This window comes from Sphaerodactylus townsendi, linkage group LG08, assembly GCF_021028975.2.
Source record: "Sphaerodactylus townsendi isolate TG3544 linkage group LG08, MPM_Stown_v2.3, whole genome shotgun sequence".
Lineage (NCBI taxonomy): Eukaryota > Metazoa > Chordata > Lepidosauria > Squamata > Sphaerodactylidae > Sphaerodactylus > Sphaerodactylus townsendi.
The window spans coordinates 74,513,015-74,533,260 of NC_059432.1; the positions used below are offsets into that span (position 1 = coordinate 74,513,015).

Sequence of the window (20,246 nt, forward strand, 5' to 3'; positions counted from 1 at the left end):
ACTCAATCCTATAGCAGATGTTGCTAAAATATATTTCAATAATGGTGTAACTTTGGATACTTCACAGTTTTTCTTTGTCGTAAATGCTTTTCTTCGGTTTACAGCAGGCTGCCTGCTGCTGCAGAGTACTTTATGTATCCCCAAGAAAACATAGGAAAAGGTCCTGAAAGGATCTATGTGAGAGTTTTTAGGGGGGGAAATATTTTATAGGATTTTTCTCTGTGTTGCTTATCTGATGGCTTCATTTCTGGCACTGCTCCTAGTCCATGGATTGTTTCTTGAATAAAACAGATAAGAACATAAGATCTTGGTAATATGAGGGGTGGGGGGTTTTCATTATTCAGAAGTAGCTCTTGTTAAAGAGAAAGTGTGAGCCTAGGTTTGGTAGGCTCCTTGCACAAGCCCCCTGACTCTTACTGACTCTGAAAGGCCAGCAGGAGAGAAATAATAGGATAAATAATGGAAAACATAATAGAAAAAGCATTGTTTTTGTGATGGACTGCTTAAAAAGGGGTAAATTTCAAAGTGCGGTTCTGACAGAAAAGGAATGTATGGAGTTAACCCTGAGTTCCACCTGATTGGCTGGCTGTTGCTTCAGCTGTCTGTAAGGGCCATAGGGTGTGTGTTCCTGAGCAGATAGGGGAAAAGCAGAGAGAAAAGCTTAACTACCTTGTCAATAAGCCTCAGAAGTCATTTAAGAGTGCCCAATCCAGCCCAATAAGAGCAATCAGATTTGGAGGGAAAACACAGTGTTAACAATATTCCCTCAGAGGTGGGAATGGAAATAAGCCTGACAGGATCTCCTGAAGAGCCTCAGGGGTTCCCTGTTCATTCAACCCCTAGACCGCCTTTACCAGTGGTGGCTTGGGCTGCACACTCCATTGCAGTTATTAACATTTGTATCTTAGTTTTTAACTAGATTGCCAGTCATAGATACCCAAATCTTCTGACAGTTTTCAGTATAATTGTACACTTAAACTAAAATCAGATTCACCCAATGCTGTTGGGGCTTTCTAAATACATTGTTTTCTTCTTTTTTTCAGGTAGCCTTCAGCCTTTGTTGCATCTCTTATTGCTTTGAGCGGCTGGATTTCCCAAACTGAAAGAGAGAGGGAGAAACGTACTGAGCAGCACTGGTAACACCATTATTCACCAACAGCAGGTAGCAGATATGTGATCAGATTAATGATGCACTTTGCACGGCACAGCAGTTCCAATAAGATTTTACTGTTTTGAGTTAAGGGAATTGTTGCTAGTAATCATTCCTTTAACACTCTAATCAGATAGATGGTACAGTGTTAGGAACCTGTTTGTGATTCCATTTATTTTATTAAACATGCAGTTTAGCTCCACATAATTTCTCAAGTTAGTTTCAGTTAGTTTAATTCCATAGAAAAACAAGTAGTTTTTCACCTAAGTCAGCACTTGTTCAGTTGTCTTTTTAATAGCTGGTGGTTTACATCAAGGTGGTGTGATACCAAAGAGAAATGGAATGCCATTAAGTATTTAAAGAGCAAATTATAAATGTACATAAATCAGAGGATGCAGTATTTCACACAGTATTTCACACAGTGGGAAAATTCTGCCTGACTGCTCTTTCGTGTTAAAGAACAGTTCCTTAAAATCTTTGTCCACATATAAAAATGTCTGGGAGTCTAGTCTTGAATGCTTTCCTAAATGTGGGTGGTTTTTTTTTAAAGTAATCCGCAAGAAACATGCAGTTCTGCATTTGTGATAGTACAATCCCAGACACTAGCATAGACTATCTGAATGTGTACACTGGTCCTCATAGTTATATTGCTACTTGCATTGGTGCCCGTTAACATTATTTAAACTTTCAGAGGTAAATGTTAAGTGGTTGTTTGATCTCCCTTGTCATTTTATTGTGTCCAGAGCTCCATTTCTCCTTAGAATGTTCTTCTGACATACACAAAGCTAGAACATCTTTTCTCTGCCGCTGTGTTCTCTTAGCATCAGAGAGTACATGCAAGATTGCAAAAGAAAATTCTTATGGTTATGTTGCTCTTCACTGTGATTCAAAGCCAGATATGTATGACCAGGGGAAAGGGCCCTTGTGTGTATAGGGGTGGGTTGGGAGAGGGATTCCTAATCTTTTTCCGTCCTGTGAACAGGTATCATTTGCCTTGACTACCTGAGAAAATGAGGAAGGTTTGACATACATTTTAATGCCACCAAGTCCCTCATCCTCTGGGGACATCCATTCTTGCAATGCTTTTCCCCCTTGGATTTAGAATTGATCGAAGGAACCTGAATTAAACATATCAAAGTGAGTTATGCTAAGGCAGAAAGGAATGCAGGGTAGTTCCTCTATCAGTTATGCAAATCAGTTGTGTAAATACCCACCCTAAGAGGGATTCAGATCTCCAAAACAATAAGCAATGGACCATTTCCAGGAGTTTCCTTATCTCAACCACCATACAGGAAGATTCCTATCCTTCCCCAATCATGATAAGTACCCCATCATATCCAACTTCTAAATCTCCCCAAGGGAACACTTTAGACACTCCATGCAAAAGAAGAGAACTCCGCTCCACAAGCGAGACAAAAGATTTCAAACTGGCTCATCTGAGAAATAGGTTTTTCATTATTCCCACATGCCAATGCCCCATCCTCTCTCTCTCTTGCTCTCCAGTTAAGTTATATCTGACTTATGGCAACCCCTGATGAGGTTTTCAAGGCAAGAGATGTTCAGAGGTAATTTGCAATTGCCTACCTCCTTGTCAGGGCTCCGGTAGTTCTTGGAGGTCTCCCATCCAAATATTTGCCGGGGTTGACCCTGTTTTGCTGCTGAGATCTGATGAGATCAGGCTAACCTGGCCTACCCAGGTCTTTACTCTCCGTAAGAGGGTATAAAGAGTCACCCAGTAGTCCCACTTGTTGTACTTGTTTGGGACTCATCCTGTTACCCTCAGTTGACCCCTTGCTTCTCGCTTATCTGCTTCTCCCCCACCCCATTCTCTCCAAAGAGCAGGCTCATATGTCAGATTTTTCACCCTTTAGCTTTATTCCCAAGTAGGTGTGCAGTGTTGCACGGGGAAGGTTTTGTGTTGTATCTACTTGATGTTTTCCCTTCTATAATTTTATTTTCGCTCTACAATATTGCATAAAGGAATTTGGCCTCCATTTATAAAAGGAAACAGCCATTTCGTTTAAGAGTCCTTTTCCTCCCGTTTGTAGAAGTGTTGATCTGAATCTGGACGTTGGTATGCACAGGCTTAGAGATCCTAAGAGCTGAAGTACTCAAAATGTTTGTTCCATGCTAGCAAGGATACGACTGACACATCTAGACCCATTTGCGCAACAATCTCGAGTACTTCACACTCTCAAGTAAGAAGCCCTCCAATTCAGAAGTGTCTCAGATCCCTGCTATACTTTCATTTAAACATTTCCTGTCAAGTCTTTCGTTGCCCACTCCAGAATTTAATTTGCATACAGGTACCATTCATTTATGCAAGTGATTAAGAAGGTTTTAAAGGGGATTTTCTTTTGTTCCCCGTTCATGCCCTTTTGATTTTTCCTATGTCTATTTAATCAGCTAATTCCCTTTCCTTCTCTCAGATTATTGAATTAAAATGATATTACTTTTGCATAGCCTCAGAGTGCTCTGTCAATCCTGTAACGTTACCAAATGAATAACAGGAGTTTATGTGGCTTCTTAGCAACCATGCAGTCAGATGGGAAGTAGAGGAAGCGGTGATGCTTTTGTCCACTGGGCCTGTGGCTGATTATGCTGCATCTATAGACTAGACTGATCTAATTACAGCATTTAACAAAACATTTCCCATTATGATTCATGCACTAATATGACACTGACAGACTAAATGTAGAATGCCTCAGAAGTTGCTGGGTAGGAAGCTGAAAGGAATGCTATATGGGTTATATGATAAATAAACATCCTGGAGAGCTAGGACATCCATAGTAGCTCAGAAGACTAGGAGTAGATCCAAGGCAATCAAAACCAGCCTTTAATCTTCTGAACACTGAACAGGTTGGAAATTGCACAAGCTAAATAGCTGCCATTTCTGAAGATAACCCCAAGCCAATGGTACTCACTCCATGCCTTGCAGAGAGCCACATTTGTATTTACCACCAACCAAAAGAGCCACGTGGCTACTGTGTGCCACCCCACCAAACACACACAATATAAGCTGTAAACTATTAATGCTAAATAGATAGGTATAACTTTTTTATTACTGGATTACTTCTGAGCATGGAAAGCTGTCTCCACCATTTCTGAATCTTAACTCGCCCTTCTGTACATGACAAGAGAAGAGCTTCTCTTTCTGCCTTCTCACTCTTTCCTTGCATGAGGCACAGCCACGTAGGTGAAAAAGTGAGATTGCCAAAGCTCCTGGACAAGAGCAGGCTGGCTGTGGATAAAGGGGAGCAAACTCCCTAAGACCCTGCTGTCTTTTTATTGACACCATGGTGGTGATTTAACCCTCCTCTTTGTCCAGCTTGCAGCTGACCCTGCAGCTGTCTGAGTGCTGTGGTGAGACGCAGAAGGCTGAAAAGGGTGGAGCATTGTACTAGAGGATGTACCCTAGATTAGATCTTTCCAATCTTCCAGCCCCTGTTTCAGCAGCTTTTTCAAAGTGAGAACACTGCAAACCATACGCCCTGGTTTTACCTACTTTCCTGGAACATGGGGAACAGAAGAGCCTCTGATAGCATATTAGAGAGCCACATGAGGTTCCCAGACCTCTGAGTGAGTAATCACTGCTGTAATACAAATAAAATTACCGTAAGTTAAATAAAAGACCAGAAGGCTTCAACTTGTATCAAAAGGGACAACAGCAATGATTAATATACTTCAGGTTGCTGTTTTTTTTAGCGTACTTTGAATACACACGTCCTGTTTCTGCTGTGGTGCTTTTACTTTTAAACTGCAGACACAAGTACAGACACTTCATTTCACTGTGGACATCAGCCAGGCAACGAGGACATCAAATAATCAAGTTCTTCTTGAACGTTTGTTTTGCAGAAATTGTTATGAGTCATGATTTCAGTAATGTCAGTTTGGATGACAAATAAATGTGGCTTGATTAAATCTTGATGTCAATTGTAGCTGAATGCACTGCCCGTGAAATAATGATTTAAAAACACCCTGATCCTATGCCATTTCTTCCCTGCATGCATTTAGCTGCTCAAAAAGTATAGATGTTATACACTCCTCAATTTCTGGAGGTCTACAAGGGGAAAGAGATAGGGTGACTGCAGCTGCATTCAGAGCAAGAATATGGAAACATTACTGCCCCAGCAATGCTGTAGTGCCACAACAACATAGACCACAGTAAGATTTTGGACTGTGTGGTTAAGTAATGCATCTTTTCCTGTGAGATGGGCATGTGATATTCATACAAGGGCAGTGTTCAGGGAATTGTTTGTATAAGTTGTGCTCAGTTCCTGATTTTCTGTATTGTCTTCTGAAGAATCAAAAGAGGTTTAAAGCCAGTCTTCAAAGCAGGATTGCTATGTAATGCCAGCTGCTTAATAAATCTGTTATGAGCACTGTCTGTTCCTTCTGCAGATTTCTGCCATTTCCTATGATCTCACTGAAGTTCCGCTGAAGTTACCTTCAGACTCTTAGTGTTTTATGAAATCATTTTTTCCCACAGCTTCTCATAAACCATGTCATTTTTAAAATGGCAATTATGATCTAAGGCAAGCATTAGAAGCAACTAGACCAGGAAACATTAGTTCTGTTTTGTTTCATGATGTTACCTCAGATATTGTCAGCAAGCCAGAATATCAGAATTTCAAAAATTAACAAGCACAGCAGGGAAATTATTTCTGTTGGTGCCTGCTTTTATATCCTTATTGATTAATGTGATGTTTTTGGAGGTGGAAAAAGAGCATGTGACTGGGTAATTTTATACCTGACCAGAAAGTACAGCAACATATATGCAAGTAACTATCATATCTCTCTTCATATTTTTATGTATTACTTATATATTTATTCAAAGAATATTTATCCCATCTTTTCACCCAGTTAGGGCCCCAAAGTGGCAAACAACAATTAAAAATATGTCTAGTGTAATATTTAAGGTTCACAAATCTCCCACTATGTAACTGTTGAAGCGTGTATTGTTTGCATCTTGGAAGCACCTGTGCAAGGTGTCTTTACCCAGCCATGGCAACTTACAGTGAAGGCCTATATTGCAGTGAAATTTCTTCACCAGGTGCCAGAATGATGTAATGGCTAACACTACACATTAAATGATCATTCCCAGTTGAGACAATCCTTATCCACATGGGTGGACGCAGGTGAACATCCTTGTGCTTAGCTGAAGACTGGCTACATTTTTGCCAGCATCCATTCAAATATTTAAGAATGTTTTATGTTTGGAAATGGTCAGGATGCTTGGAAATCATAACCTCAGATGTCTGACTTCATTTTTACCGCTTCTGAACAGATCAACTTAATTTTGAATCCTTCCTTTCCCTCCCAAATTTTATTGTATTTCTTGTATGTTTGTTTTTTAGGTCCAACTTCCAGCCTGATGTTGATCTTCCCAACTTGATGTAGCATACATTATGGTTCATGTTAACTTGATTAAAAAATGGATGTATGTCCTCCTTGCATTTCTTGTAGTTCTGTCTATTTGTCTGTGGAAGGAAACACGAAAAGGTTATTATGTTTCTTTAAAAGTAGAAAGCCCAGTTGAGCAATTATACATAGCACTGTGGAAATGGGGCATTCCAAAACAACGAAATGTCCCTCATAAAGCTGTCAATGATTCTAGCACAATCAAAATTAAAGAAAATACTTCTGTACCACAAACAAGAAGTAACTTAGTAGCAAACTCCCAAAAGCCAGAAGGCTCCATAAAAGTGTGGAACAAGAACAGCTCATCGAAAAATCTCACCCCTAGACTTCAAAAGGTGAGGGACAACTACCTGGCTATGAACAAATATCACGTGAAGTACACTGGATTAAAAAATGCTGCTAAACTCAGCCCTGAGAAAGTGTTGTGCCAGCTCCGGGAACGATTGGATTTTCAGATGATACAGGCCTCAGATGCTCCTTTCAATACATCAGAATGGGAAACCTATTTGCCAAGGAAAAACATCAGCATGGAACTTGGCCAGCTGGGCCAATGTGCAGTTGTGTCCTCAGCAGGATCCATGAAGTCTTCCCGTTTGGGAACAGCAATAGGTTTGTATCATTGTTCTGTGACAGTGGAAACAGCAGAATATTATTCACACCTTTGACTTCTTTCAGTTTCACTTTTATAGAGTAGGAATAGTAATTTATTGTAGATCCACTTAATGTACTGGCATGGCTATTCCCCACTGACTAGAGATGTCTCTTAGGCACTGAGCATAGGAGCCCTCTGTAAATTGGAGATTATAATACTGACCTACTAATGAGCTGCTGTAAGGATTATTGAGATAATATATACAGACAAGTACTTTTGAATCAGAACCTACTGCACCTTTTTACTAGCAGTTTCATATTCCTCTGGCTAAATGATTGCTCCACTGACACAAGGGGTTCTTCCTCCTGCAGAAGAGTCTCTTGCATCAGCTGAGGGATCTTTATCTTGGAGGAACACACCACTGCCCCCTGAACAGAATGGTATGATCTAGCACCCATTTGTATTAGGCCCAAGTGCCCTGTTCAACAGGGATTGTGGTAGGGCTCCCCAGTGGCAGAAAAGGCAGACTGTAGCCAGCAACCTCCAACTGTTGATGCATCACAAGTTCTATTAATTTGACTAATTAAAAACTTTGCCAGCCTGAGACTTTCCATGAGTGCTTTAAGCTAAGCCCTGCACTGCCTCCTTTTAGAAGAATAGCAGAAATGTAGCCATTTCCCAGTTTACTTGCCTTTATGGCAGTATGATTTTTCTCCCCTTTGTTTTCTGGCAGCCTTGGGGAAAGTCACTTTCTAGCAAATAAGGTGTCAAGTTTAAAATGAGTTTATATGGAGGCTGAGTTGTGGTAACATGAAAAAGTAATATTTTTTAATTTTACTTACGATTTATACCTCTAGATGATAGCCAGAATTATGTGGCTGAAAGGAAATTTGAGAGAAGAAAAGATTTAGCAAGTTTTTTATATCCTTGTGGTGCTTTGGGTGTCCTTTAGTATTGTGATGCTCCTCAACTGAGTATTCAGTTGGTTATCTGTTATTTCACTGCCATTGGACAATGTCAAATTATGAAGTCAAGAATGTGAAGTCAAGTAGCAGCCTGTCTTTTGTGTTGTATTTCATTGAGGGGTCAATGGTAGTGGTGAGAAGCATTCTGCTCCCTAGCCTTGTGAGAATCACAGCATGGTGTATATGTGTCTGTCAAACACACAGCCTTACCGATCACCTTCCAATTCACCCATAGTATCCTCTCCTTTCCTACTTTTAACTCATGACATTTCAGAACACGCTTCTCTGTTGGCATGAATCTTAGGCTGAATTTTACACAGAGTGTTGTCTGCATTGTAATATGATATAATGAAGGAATGCAGATGATGTTGTCCTCCAGTATTTATGATAACGTCAGTATGTTTGCACACATCATTTTCACACACATTCACTGCAAATAAGTGACACCTCCAGTGATGCAGCATGAAATGAACAGAACCCTTCCTCTACACTCTTCAGTGGGTGACTTGCATAGTACAAACAATACTATATGCAGAAGAACAGAGACAGATTCAAGAGAATACGTCTTCTTGTTGAGCAGGAAAGCAGCCTATAACTCCTAGCTAGAATTCAGAGCAGTGGGGTTGCCTTTGGAACTTGGCCTTGTGGGAGCTACGTGGCTCCCACCTAGTCCTCCTCTCTTCCTAGATATTTTTAATGCTACAGAATGACCGACGTGTGAATTTTTGTGGCCCTTAATTGTCTGCTGCTAGAGGGAATAGGTATCTCTCAGCACAGATGCAGCATGTTACTGTTCTGAAGACTAAGATAATAGTAGGGGAGGAGACGTTGAGCAGCTGCAGTTATAGTGATAGCCATGTGGCTCCCATAAGCTGTGGTTTTAGATACTGATATGCTTCATAAACTGAATACTTGCTGCTAAGAACTCTGTTTACCACAAATATTATATAGAAAATTATGTGGTTGGGAATCTTTACACCAAGGCTTATTCTTCTTGCTTGTATTTTCTCACACCTTAACATGCTTCCTTTTTTTTTTTTTTGCTGTTTTCAGACAGCCACAATGCAGTGTTGCGTTTTAATGGGGCGCCTACGAAAGGGTTTCAGGCTGATGTAGGGGGAAAAACGACAGTACGTCTAATCAATTCCCAGGTAGGTCTGCCTGGTAGATGCGCACCAAAAAACTACAAAGGGGGATGTGTTCTGTAACTTTTAATGAGGTCCTAGCTTTGGCTCTTTGTGCTCGGCAGACTTGTCTGTAACACAAGGATTTGTGAACAAGATTAGAAGCAGAAAATAGGGGAATTGGTGGTATCAGCTCTTTTTGTTGCGCTTGCAGCCCAGGTCTTTGGAGATAAAAGGACTGCCTCCAACCCTTCATAACAGGGTTAATAGTGCCAGTTGCACTGAAAGGGAAAGCGAAGAATCAAAAAGCACCAACAGACAAAGCATTTGATACCTTTGCCCTGTAGGCTTTTATTTTTACCAGCTTTATATTCTTTCTTTACACCTGTTGTGTCAGTATTTCATTCGGATTATATCAGGCAACTCTTGTGATGTACTGGGATACATCACACAACAAAACTGAAGCTTCTCCTTTGCAGCCATCCCTACACCCAGAAAATCAGTAGGTGCATCTTAACACTTCCTTTACTCCAGGCCCTTTCTTTGAGCCTCGTCTCTGCTGGATTTCTCACCTAAGCCGCAGCGTGCATCTCATACTATTGAACGTTTCTGGGTTTGCTTGTTCACTGCTTCCAGAATACCTGAGTACCTTACCGTGGAACTTTTTGTACCATGAGGAACCATTGCCTTTAACTCCCTCCCATGCTACAAAGGTAATCTCAGGTCTTCTAGGCTGCTGTGGCACCACACCATCCTGGCACATCTGCAGTTTCTAGGAATGATTACACTGTCAAGTGAGAAGCTGGGTTCCTTTCATGTAGCCTTGAAGTTCTGACATTAGCCAAGGGGCATTTTCCCCTGCCCCATTTGAAAGGTGACATGAGAAAGGACTAGCAAATAGATTGTAGTTAGATGAGGAACTTCTGTTTATGATGTTTGAGCCCCAACTTCTCCCTGATGATGAAAGGAAAAAACAGATACAAATCATGTTTCTCCATCATCAGTTTCATATCCTAGAATAGGTTTTACTTCCCTTGTAAAATACCTTTTTGTGAGAATGCTATATAATCTCATATCAGTCTTCAGTGAAGTTCATTCCAAAGACTAAATCTGATCATTCCATATTCTCTGGAGCACATTTTTCAGTAAAAATGTCCACCACTGTAAAGTTTCTATACTCTGTTTGTGCAGTTCTGTTCAGAGACATGACATTACCCAGGAGATTCCCATGTTCCCTACAGCTGTCCCCATCAAACAGGTTGATTGATTAGAGCAGCAGGAATAGGTGAAGCCAGAAATAGCCAGAAGCACTTGGGTCATAGGATGTTAATAAGGCAGTTGAGAAACTGGATCAGCAAATTTGTTAGAGGAAGTTCATGAAAAACTGCCCTGTGCCTAGCGTATATAAAAACTTTGGGAGGTAAAGCTGATCAGCCCACAGCCCTTTAAAGATCTTTCACATCTCCACCTCCAGTTCCCCCTCCCCTGGTCAACAACACATGCAAGACTGTGTTTTGTGCTTTTCGATGTGGCATAAAAACCAGTGTTTTTCAAGCTTTGTACTTTGAGCAAGCCCTTTCCATGTTGTCTTGTCTGCTGAATAAACTCTTTGTCGCACAGTCCACTGGCTGTGTCTGTGGGGCCAACAGCCCCTGCATATGATCCCAACACTCTTGAATTAGTCCTTAGTAATTGCTTCTTAACAGCCAACAGCATACAGGATCTCAGTGTAGTATTCATTGTGAAAAGCTGTGAAATTCAATGCCCAGTAATCTCCTTTTGTTGGCCTCTGCTGCTGATTCATTGCACCTTCAAAGTCTACTGGTCATCTGATACAATAGCCACTATTAACTGAACAAGTCTTTTTCATTCATCAGATGCCCTTTTAAGACTAAAGTATCAGCAGGTCACTTCTCAGGCAGAGCCGAGTCCTTAAATGCGGTTGTAAATAATAGGTAACAGGCTCCCAGCAACTCCTTTTTCCTCAGAGTACGAGGGAGCAAATGAGCATTACATGTAGACACATGTGCATGTGAAGTGAACCATATTTGAAGTTGTCATTCACATGTGTTGAAGCATGGGTACATGTACATGTCATGGCCAAGTGCAGCTTACTGCTGTATTTGCAGGTGGTGGAATGTAGGTGCTTGAAAGGTAATGATGTGCACTGCATGAATGCTTGATGCATGCTTGAATGTTAGAATGTCAGAGGATAAAGGACCAGTATAGGAGAAACCTCTTTTTAACAGCTAGGTTCGAGTTCAGTAGCACCTTGGCGACCAACAAGAATTTTGGGGTATAAGTTCTTGAGAAGTGAAAGCTCCCTAGAGCGTTTTGACTCTTGAAAGCATATGCCCAAAATTCTTGTTGGGTCTCTAAGGTGCTACTGCACTTGAACCTAGCTGTTCTACTGCAGACCAAAATGGCTACTCCGGAAACTTCTCTTCATGTTCACAAACACTTGTACAAACTGTCTTCATGTTTACAAACACTTTGTCTCTTGACAACTAGGTAGTAGGGATTAATTAGACCAGAGCTTCTGGCTGCTTTTGGTAGACAAAATTGCACATTAAGGCTGCAAACAGATATATGCTAAGAACAGGCTCATGGCACTGTGAATGCGTTTTGAGCTCTCAAGTGGCATAGTGGTAAAGTCACATTGTATATGCTAGAACAGGGGTAGGGAACCTGCGGCTCTCCAGATGTTCAGGAACTACAATTCCCATCAGCCCCTACCAGCATGGCCAATTGGCCATGCTGACAGAGGCTGATGGGAATTGTAGTTCCTGAACATCTGGAGAGCCGCAGGTTCCCTACCCCTGTGCTAGAAGAAAAGGCTGGCTGCATTATATCTGTGGTGCCCAGAAGAAGGAATAGTCTTGCTACTGATAACCTCCTCCTCTGGAGCCTCACCCACCCAATTGCAGCAGCAGCAGTAAGAAGCAGGCAGGTAAACCAATGGGATTCCACTCTTGCTTGCCCTACCTCTCACTTCTGCTTCCTGTCCTACTGGGTGAGTGCAATGTCAGCAGAAGGAAGCCTCGTGTTGAAAAGATATGATTCACCCCTGCATAAAGATCCAAGTTTGTGTTCATAAGTTGCATTTGGGTAGTCATTGGGCAGGAGGGAGGATAGTATGACTAGTCAGTGTCTCTAGCACTTGTACTATGTTGGCTTTGCAGGTGTGCTACAAAGACATGAGACAGCACAGAGTAAACGCAGAGTCCTAGGAGCCTCTTTTATCTATGTCTGCATTCTGCCCCTTAATCTTTTTCAGTGTGGCAGTTCTGTTTTCATGCAGTGATGAGGTTGTTCTTATGAATGTTGCATGCTCAGTGAAGTTGTTTAAATGACCCAAACTAATAGGCACTATGTAGAGAACCCAAAGGGCTCACAGGTACATACATACATTCTTTAAAATTCTGTTTCCTTTTGTTATCCAGCCTGGTTTGAGGGATCCCTTTATCTCTCCTGCTGTCTATGGCCAGATATGTGTGGATTTGCAGATATAATTAGCACATACCATGGCCAAGTAAATGGTCCTGTTTGCCCAGAAACCATCCACCTTTTCAATGGCTACTCAGCTAAAAATGTGTGATTTTCTTGGAAAAAAATCCAAACTATAGTTTCATCTTGGAAAACCATTCTATATCTAATATCTAACTGTGGAATCATATGAATCAAAAATTCAGAAGGATGGGGAGCTAGTCAGGAGTATCGAGTTTTCTGCAAACCTGGGGAAAATACAAATGTGATGGGAAACTGAACAACTGCAGGGACTGGTATTGTCGAAAGCTTTCACGACCAGATTCAACTGGTTGTGGTGGGGCCACAAAGCCTGGAAAACCCACCACAACCTGCATTGACCGGGTTTTTGTTTTGTTCTAAGTTGCAGAATGGTAGCCAAGACTCCCTTGCATGATCTTTGCTACTGTTGTGGATTGCTGAGGGGTCACTGATAGTAGCCTTGAGGTTGTGATCAAGTTGTGTACACTTTCAGCCACCACTGATCTCCTGGACAGCCAAGACCCTGACTGCCAGGTGATTGCCAGTGACCTGGGGTAGAACACAAGTTTTGTATGCCTCCTGCCCTAAGTCATCATTACTTGACCTGCAGAGTCTTCGGTGGTGGCTGAGAACTGAAAGCACACAGGACACACTTTTGATCCCAAACCATCACGAATCACCAGTCCATCAAGTCCATAACTGTTTTGTGGGGGCTGGAAGAGAATGGGGAAATGGGATTTCCCCTTCCCTGGAACTCCTCAGTCTGTGCTGTTTGATTTCCATATGGGTTTAAAATGGGGAACTGTATTAATCTGTGTCTCTTCTGTACTTCTCAGCTTCTTACTGTTGATGAACAAAGGGTTATAACAGACCCACAATATAACACTGGAATCTTAATTGTGTGGGATCCAGCACCCTACCATGCAGATATCCATGAGGTAAGTTCACCAGGTAGGATAAGTGAATAATGGTGTAGCAGATCGGACGTTAGCGGTAGCTGTTTGACAGGGAGTTAATCCAGGAAAAGCCTGCTTCTGTGGATGCTCTCAGTTCATGCATAGGTCTTTCCTGTAGCAGTTTTGCAATGGATTTTAACATAGTGATAGATGTCACTTAGCATCCATAGACAATAAATAGCTAGTGGTGGTTTTCATCTAAATGCCTGAAGTTGAGGCATATGTTATGCTAGTTTTTTCTCTGTTCCTCTGAGCAGTTCTGACAGTTTTTCCAGGCCCCTTTCCACCCCAGTGAACAGGTTTCTTGCTGTTTCCTATACAAAGCCCCTTCCAGTTTTGGAGAGTGATTGATCAGGACCTTTCGAGTTGTTGCCCTATAAAGTTAGCTATCTCTGAAACCTTACTTTGAAAGTTATAAGTAGGTGATAACAGCATTTTACTTAAACTTACTTCAAAAGCATAAGTTGTAAGGGTCTTGTCTTGTGGATGTGTGCAGACAGAAGCCTCCATGGGGCATACTTTGAAAAAGGGGCTGTCTAGTGTATCATCGATAGATTCTGCACAGCCTGTGAATAACAGGTTGCAGTCATTATAACAGAACCTGTTTTCCTTTTATTCTGTTCACATGTGTGCCCTTCACCCATTCAGGCAGAGATTGGAGCCCATGAAAATAATCAGGGTTGCTTTCGTGCCTTCGCATGAAGACGTATCTTCTTTTTTAAAATTTCCTGCAGCACATGCATAGCTATGCAAGCATACAGAAATCAACCCCTGCAGCCGTGCTGATTGTCTCACAATCCAATTGGCTGCACCTGCATAGCTGCACATGTGCAACACACAAAAGAAAAAGAAAAAGGGACTTCCCTGCAGCAGCCGGGCAATAATGGAAATTTTATTGTACATTGGTCGTACTCGCTGTCACAGGGAGAAAACATGCTTGGGACTTTGTATGCTATTGGACTCTCAGAGAATTTGCCCACATGTGCCGGGCAACCTGCACAGAATCCCAGACAGACAGATTCTCCCTGACAGTGGATAGGACTGAACCTAAAGTGGAACAGGTGGAAGGGGGGGAATAAAGTGTATCTTGCATATTGTTTTTGCGCAGGAGCGCCTCCAACCCAGGATTCTGCGAAAGGATAGCTGGTGTAGTGATTTTTGGAAATCCTGGGTGAGGGCAATAAAATGGGCAATTCCTGTTCTTTTTGGGAATGGGACCTGTGCCAAGTTCCCCCCCCCCCGCCCACAAATCCTCGCTTTATATGACACCCTACACCCGTTATATTTGACCTGTGCAGAATTCTATATAGTGAACATGTAAATAGCTAGAAAGTGCTCCCATTCAGTGATACATGCAGAGTAGCACAAGGCTATGCATTTCAGTTGTATCCATATACCATGATGTACATTTGTGCACCTATGTGTGTAACTCAAGGAGGGAGATGATTCTCTGGAGGTAACCAAGTCAGCAGGAAGGTCTTACATGTCTATCAGCAGAGGTAAAATTGACACATTTTTCCACTTCAAGCTCATATGTGTGAGAAAACCCTGAAAGACTGGATTCTAAACTCAGATTGGAAAAAATCAAGAAAGCAAGTCAACAGGGAATGATACCTTTAATGTGATTTAAAGTAGTGTTTTCTATTTTTCAAAAACATTCTTCTTGTTAACCTTCCAATTAATATAATTTTAAAAAACATCGTGTTGATAACATCTAAGCTGGCCATAGACCTCAGGATTCATTCACAAAGAATAATTAGGGTTCCCTGGTTTTGTGTTTGTTTTGTTTTGATCTTTGGATGCAAAGCACTTCTTGGCTGAAAGGGTTAGTAACATCCTAACAACGTTATCTACCTAGAATGTTTTGAACCTCTTCTGTTCTAGTCCCATCTGCACTGGCGTTCCTGCCTAGGGACATGGGGTACCCCTTGTCCCCGGGCGCATCGATTGAGGTCACGTGGGGGGCGCCAAAACATCCTCCTACACAGGGAGGGATTGAGCATGCCCTAGAAAGCAGGCACTGAAGCAGCGGACTGCTCCCAGTGCCTGTTGTAGCCCCGCCCACTCTGTACAGTGGCCTGGAGTGTCCAGGGGGTGGGGGGAGAAGTCCCACTGGGTTCCCAGGAGCAGGACTGGGGAGCTCCGCCTCCCCTCCCTCTAACCCAGCATGCCTTATTCGCCTTAAATTAAGTGTGGCATTACTCATAAGCCTTCTCCCAAGCCGGGCTTCGGCAGGCACAGGAAAGCGCAAGTTGAGCAGGGAGCCCAGAAGCAGCAGCAGAACTGAAGATGATGCTGACGTTTGCTTGGTAAACCTTCAGATGGGGGGTGACTTGTGAGAGATTTACATGCTTAAAAGTTAATTCCCCTTGCACTGGCTTGGAGCTCTTTCTGAGGCTAACAACCTACCTCACAGGGTTGGTGTGAGGACACAATTAGGAAAGTGGTGGGGAGAGAGCCATGCCTGTTTTGCTGGGGGTAGAAGGTGATTTGTGAGAGATGATGCTGATGTTTGCTTGGTAAACCTTCAGATGGGGGGTGACTTGTGAGAGATTTACATGCTTAAAAGTTAATTCCCCTTCCACTGGCTTGGAGCTCTTTCTGAGGCTAACAACCTACCTCACAGGGTTGGTGTGAGGACACAATTAGGAAAGTGGTGGGGAGAGAGCCATGTATGTTTTGCTGGGGGTAGGAGGTGATTTGTGAGAGATGATGCTGATGTTTGCTTGGTAAACCTTCAGATGGGGGGTGACCTGTGAGAGATTTACATGCTTAAAAGTTAATTCCCACTTGCACTGGCTTGGAGCTGTTTCTCAGGCTAGCAGCCTACCTCACAGGGTTGGTGTGAGGACACAATTAGGAAAGTGGTGGGGAAGGAGCCATGTATGTTTTGCTGGGGGTAGGAGGTGATTTGTGAGAGATGATGCTGATGTTTGCTTGGTAAATCTTCAGATGGGGGGTGACTTGTGAGAGATTTACATGCTTAAAAGTTAATTCCCACTTGCACTGGCTTGGAGCTCTTTCTGAGGCTAACAACCTACCTCATAGGGTTGGTGTGAGGACACAATTAGGAAAGAGAGTTGGTGGGGAGAAAGCCATGTATGTTTTGCTGGTGGTGGGAGGTGTTTTGTGAGCTGGTGCAAAAAATCATTGTTTGGTCGTTGTGGGGGAGGGTGTTCGTCCATACCTGGGGTGGGGGGGCACCAAACTCAGATTTTGTCCCCGGGCTCCAGTTTGCCTAGATTCGCCCCTGCCCATCTGGATTGCGAAGGATGATCTGCTGAGGGGGCAGCATTGGGATGAGATAGGCCTCTTTCAAAACCATGATATCATATGAGCATCAGGCCTAGTCTAATCAAGAGGAAGTGTGAAACAGCACTTATGGCATGAAATGGTACAGGGTGCCACTTTTCTGCCTTCTGTCTCTGTCTCATTCCTCACCCCACTACCACCCAAAATACACAAGCTGTTGTGATAATGTGGAAATATGCACAGGGGGAAACAACATTGCATGTGTTAGAACAGCTGCCTCTTATCTCAGCGTCTTTGGTAGCTCATTAAGAGATTATAACCACTTAATGCACTTATTTGCATGGAATCCAGATTTCATTTAAGCTGGGCAATTGTAGCATAATAAGCCGTAGCAAAATAAATATGGTCTGATTAGATCCCCTAACCACTGTGAGTGAAAGACCAAGGTTTTTGTTGTATTCCCCTCCCCCCAGGAGTCCCATCTGACCTCTGGAAACTAGGTGGCTGTAAGCCATACAGGTCTGCTGGCAGAAGAGGCAGAAATGGCGATTTCTTCTCCTTCCACCTCCTTGCTGCAGTCTCCAACCCATGTAGCTCCTGTGACCCACGGAATCTTCTAGCAAGAATAGGGCATAGCAATGATCCACGTTCTTTTCACTGGTGAAAGTTAGGCTCCAACCCTATGATTTTAATGGAAAATATCATTGAAGATTTGACTTTATTTTATTTTTATTTTCTAGTGGTACAGAAAACCAGATTACAGTTTCTTTAACAGCTACAAAAAATATCGAGACACACACCCTGAGCAACCCTTTTATATCCTGAATCCCTATTTGCAGTGGCAGCTTTGGGATATCCTTCAAGAAAACTCGCCAGAGGATATCCAGCCAAATCCACCCTCTTCAGGAATGCTTGGTATGTTATTTCCCTTACAAAGTTCTCAGTTTATTTTTTGTTTCAGTGTTGCATTGGATCCAAAGGTGCTATTCCACCACTGTAAGAGCACTTAGGCTCCTTCTGCACATGCAGAATAATGCACTTTCAATCCACTTTCAATCCACTTTGCAGCTGTGTGGAATAGCTAAATCCACTTGCAAACAGTTATGAAAGTGGATTGAAAGTGCATTATTCTGCATGTGCGGAAGGGGCCTTAGAGGTGCAGAACAGGACTTCCGCTGTCAAAGAGGCAAGTGCCAATTCTCCTTCCTGCTGTTAATTCCTGATTGCCCTTCATGCTATTTGTGAGGCAGCCTCTACCCCCTACAGAGTTTTGGGGGCTTAGTGGGCTTCAAGAACTATGGAGAAATGCTGCCCTATTCCACACATGGTACTTTGAATCCAACCTGCTGCATTCGTGCAAACACAATACAAAACTAAGGCCTTTTCCACATAGCCAGCTTACCATAGATTTTCCGTGTGGTCAAACATTGTGCCTTGAAAACATTTTTTATCAAATCATTCTATACACCTCCTTTCCCCTCATTGTTTTGGGGGCTTGTCCACTTTGTCTTTTTAGTTGCACTTATTCATCATTCTGCTGAACACATATTATTCCTGGTGGTGGTGGAATGTCATCCATAACACAGAGCAACCTCCCCTCTTTTTTTTCCTTTGGCACAAAAGCTCTAGTGTTACTGCACAGTTACATTTTGATGCAGCAGTTCAAAAACATCTCAGCCTCCATTTCTGCTACTGAAAAACACCAACAAAAATGGAAGCCAAAATAACTGCTGGAGCAGGCACCATTACATGAAGGAACAGGAACATGTAGCCCACACTCACCTCCACAAACAGCCAGCCAGATTTGAACTTCTGTAGCATACAATTGTTACTGCAGCAGTCCCCAATTGCATTCAGTGATTATATCTAGTACTTTCTTCAGTTGCCCCCAGCTTCAAAATTGCTGTCTACCCTAATGTTACATTGGTAGTTCAATATGAGATTGACAATGCTGATTTAATCAACCATGATAGTTTGTATCTCTGGCCCTTTCTGCACAGCCGAAAGGGCACCTCTCCACTGGCAGAAATTATGCCGGTAGAGGGGTGGGGGCCATTTGCACGGGACCATGCAAGCGGCCCCACAGAAGCCGCAGAGCCGCCTCTTCTGCGTCCTCCCCCCACCCACCTCGTCCTCCAGCGTCGCTCTGGAGACCGTCAGGGACCCACCCACGCTGCCCTCCGTCCTCCAGAGCACGCTGGAGGACAAGGTGAGTGGAGGGAATGGGGAAAGCACTGTCTTCCCAGTGGTGCGGTTCGCACCGTGCCGATGGGAAGACAGTGTTTTAGAATAACCTCACTCAACGAGCTAGGTTATTAGGAGCGGCTTCACGCTGCTCCTGGGCGGCCAGGACAGCGCTGCTGCAATCCAGCAGCACCTCCTGTGCGAACAGGTGCCCAGGGACAGCGTTTTTGCTGTCCCTGGGCCGCTGTAAATGGCCCGTGCGGAAAGAGCCTCTGTCTCAATGTTAACATTGCAAATTCTATGTGAAATTGACAAAGCTGACCCAATCAATCATGCTAGTTTGTATCTCTGCCTCAATATTACATCACTAGTTCAATATGACAAAGAAGAAAAAAATTAATTCCTTTCAAAAATAGTGGAGGAGAAGGAGGAGAAAATGGCTGAAGGGAAAATTGGGCTACAACATGGGGCATGGATAAGGGGAAGTTTGCACAAAATGGAAGTAAACACCCTCCCCCTACTGAAGCAGGCACCCTCACCTGAAGTAATAGAAACATGTAACCCACCCTCCCCTCAAAGAACCATATTTTTCAGCCAAATTAAGAGTTGCAATAACACACAATCGTTACTGTGGTAGTCCCTTGTCAATTTCACTCATTCCTAACTTCGGACGCAATGTATCTTTGCCTTATTATTGCAAAGCTCATACAATTAACAACCGCACCCTAACAATCCGCACCCTAATGTTATATTGCAATCTGACAAAGAGAAAAAAAATTCCTTTCAAAAATGGAGAAGATAGGAAAGAGAAAATGACTGAAGGGGAGATTGGGTAACTACATGGGAGCATGGATAGGGACCAGGTGGAGTGCAGAAATAAAGACTATTTCAACATGATCTCATGCTCAAGGAAAGCTGACTCAGAAATGGATTTTTAAAAAAATATTGTGGTAAAACTGCTCAGGAAAACAATGAAGGAAAAATGAAAGGAAAATATTTCCAGAACCAAACAGAGGAAAAAAATGTGTGGAATTAGAAGAAGAATACCTAGTGTTTGTTAGCAAGATAACATTGTAAACAAATCGTGTGGAAATG

The 20,246-nt window shown here is 42.6% G+C and overlaps 1 protein-coding gene across 3 annotated transcripts in view; it reads left to right on the forward strand.

The window, feature by feature from the left end:
* Positions 1-20,246, forward strand: part of ST6GAL1 (ST6 beta-galactoside alpha-2,6-sialyltransferase 1) — a 74,338-nt gene that overhangs the window by 47,119 nt on the left and 6,973 nt on the right. For all 3 annotated transcript variants that reach the window (XR_007245244.1, XM_048505376.1, XM_048505375.1), the window contains 5 exons: positions 1,044-1,162; positions 6,508-7,180; positions 9,182-9,279; positions 13,596-13,697; positions 17,708-17,882. Coding sequence is in view for 2 of the 3 variants with exons in the window: in XM_048505376.1 (XP_048361333.1) it covers positions 6,559-7,180; positions 9,182-9,279; positions 13,596-13,697; positions 17,708-17,882 (997 nt within the window). In the remaining variant the exon portion in view is untranslated. The remainder of the gene's footprint in view (positions 1-1,043; positions 1,163-6,507; positions 7,181-9,181; positions 9,280-13,595; positions 13,698-17,707; positions 17,883-20,246) is intronic.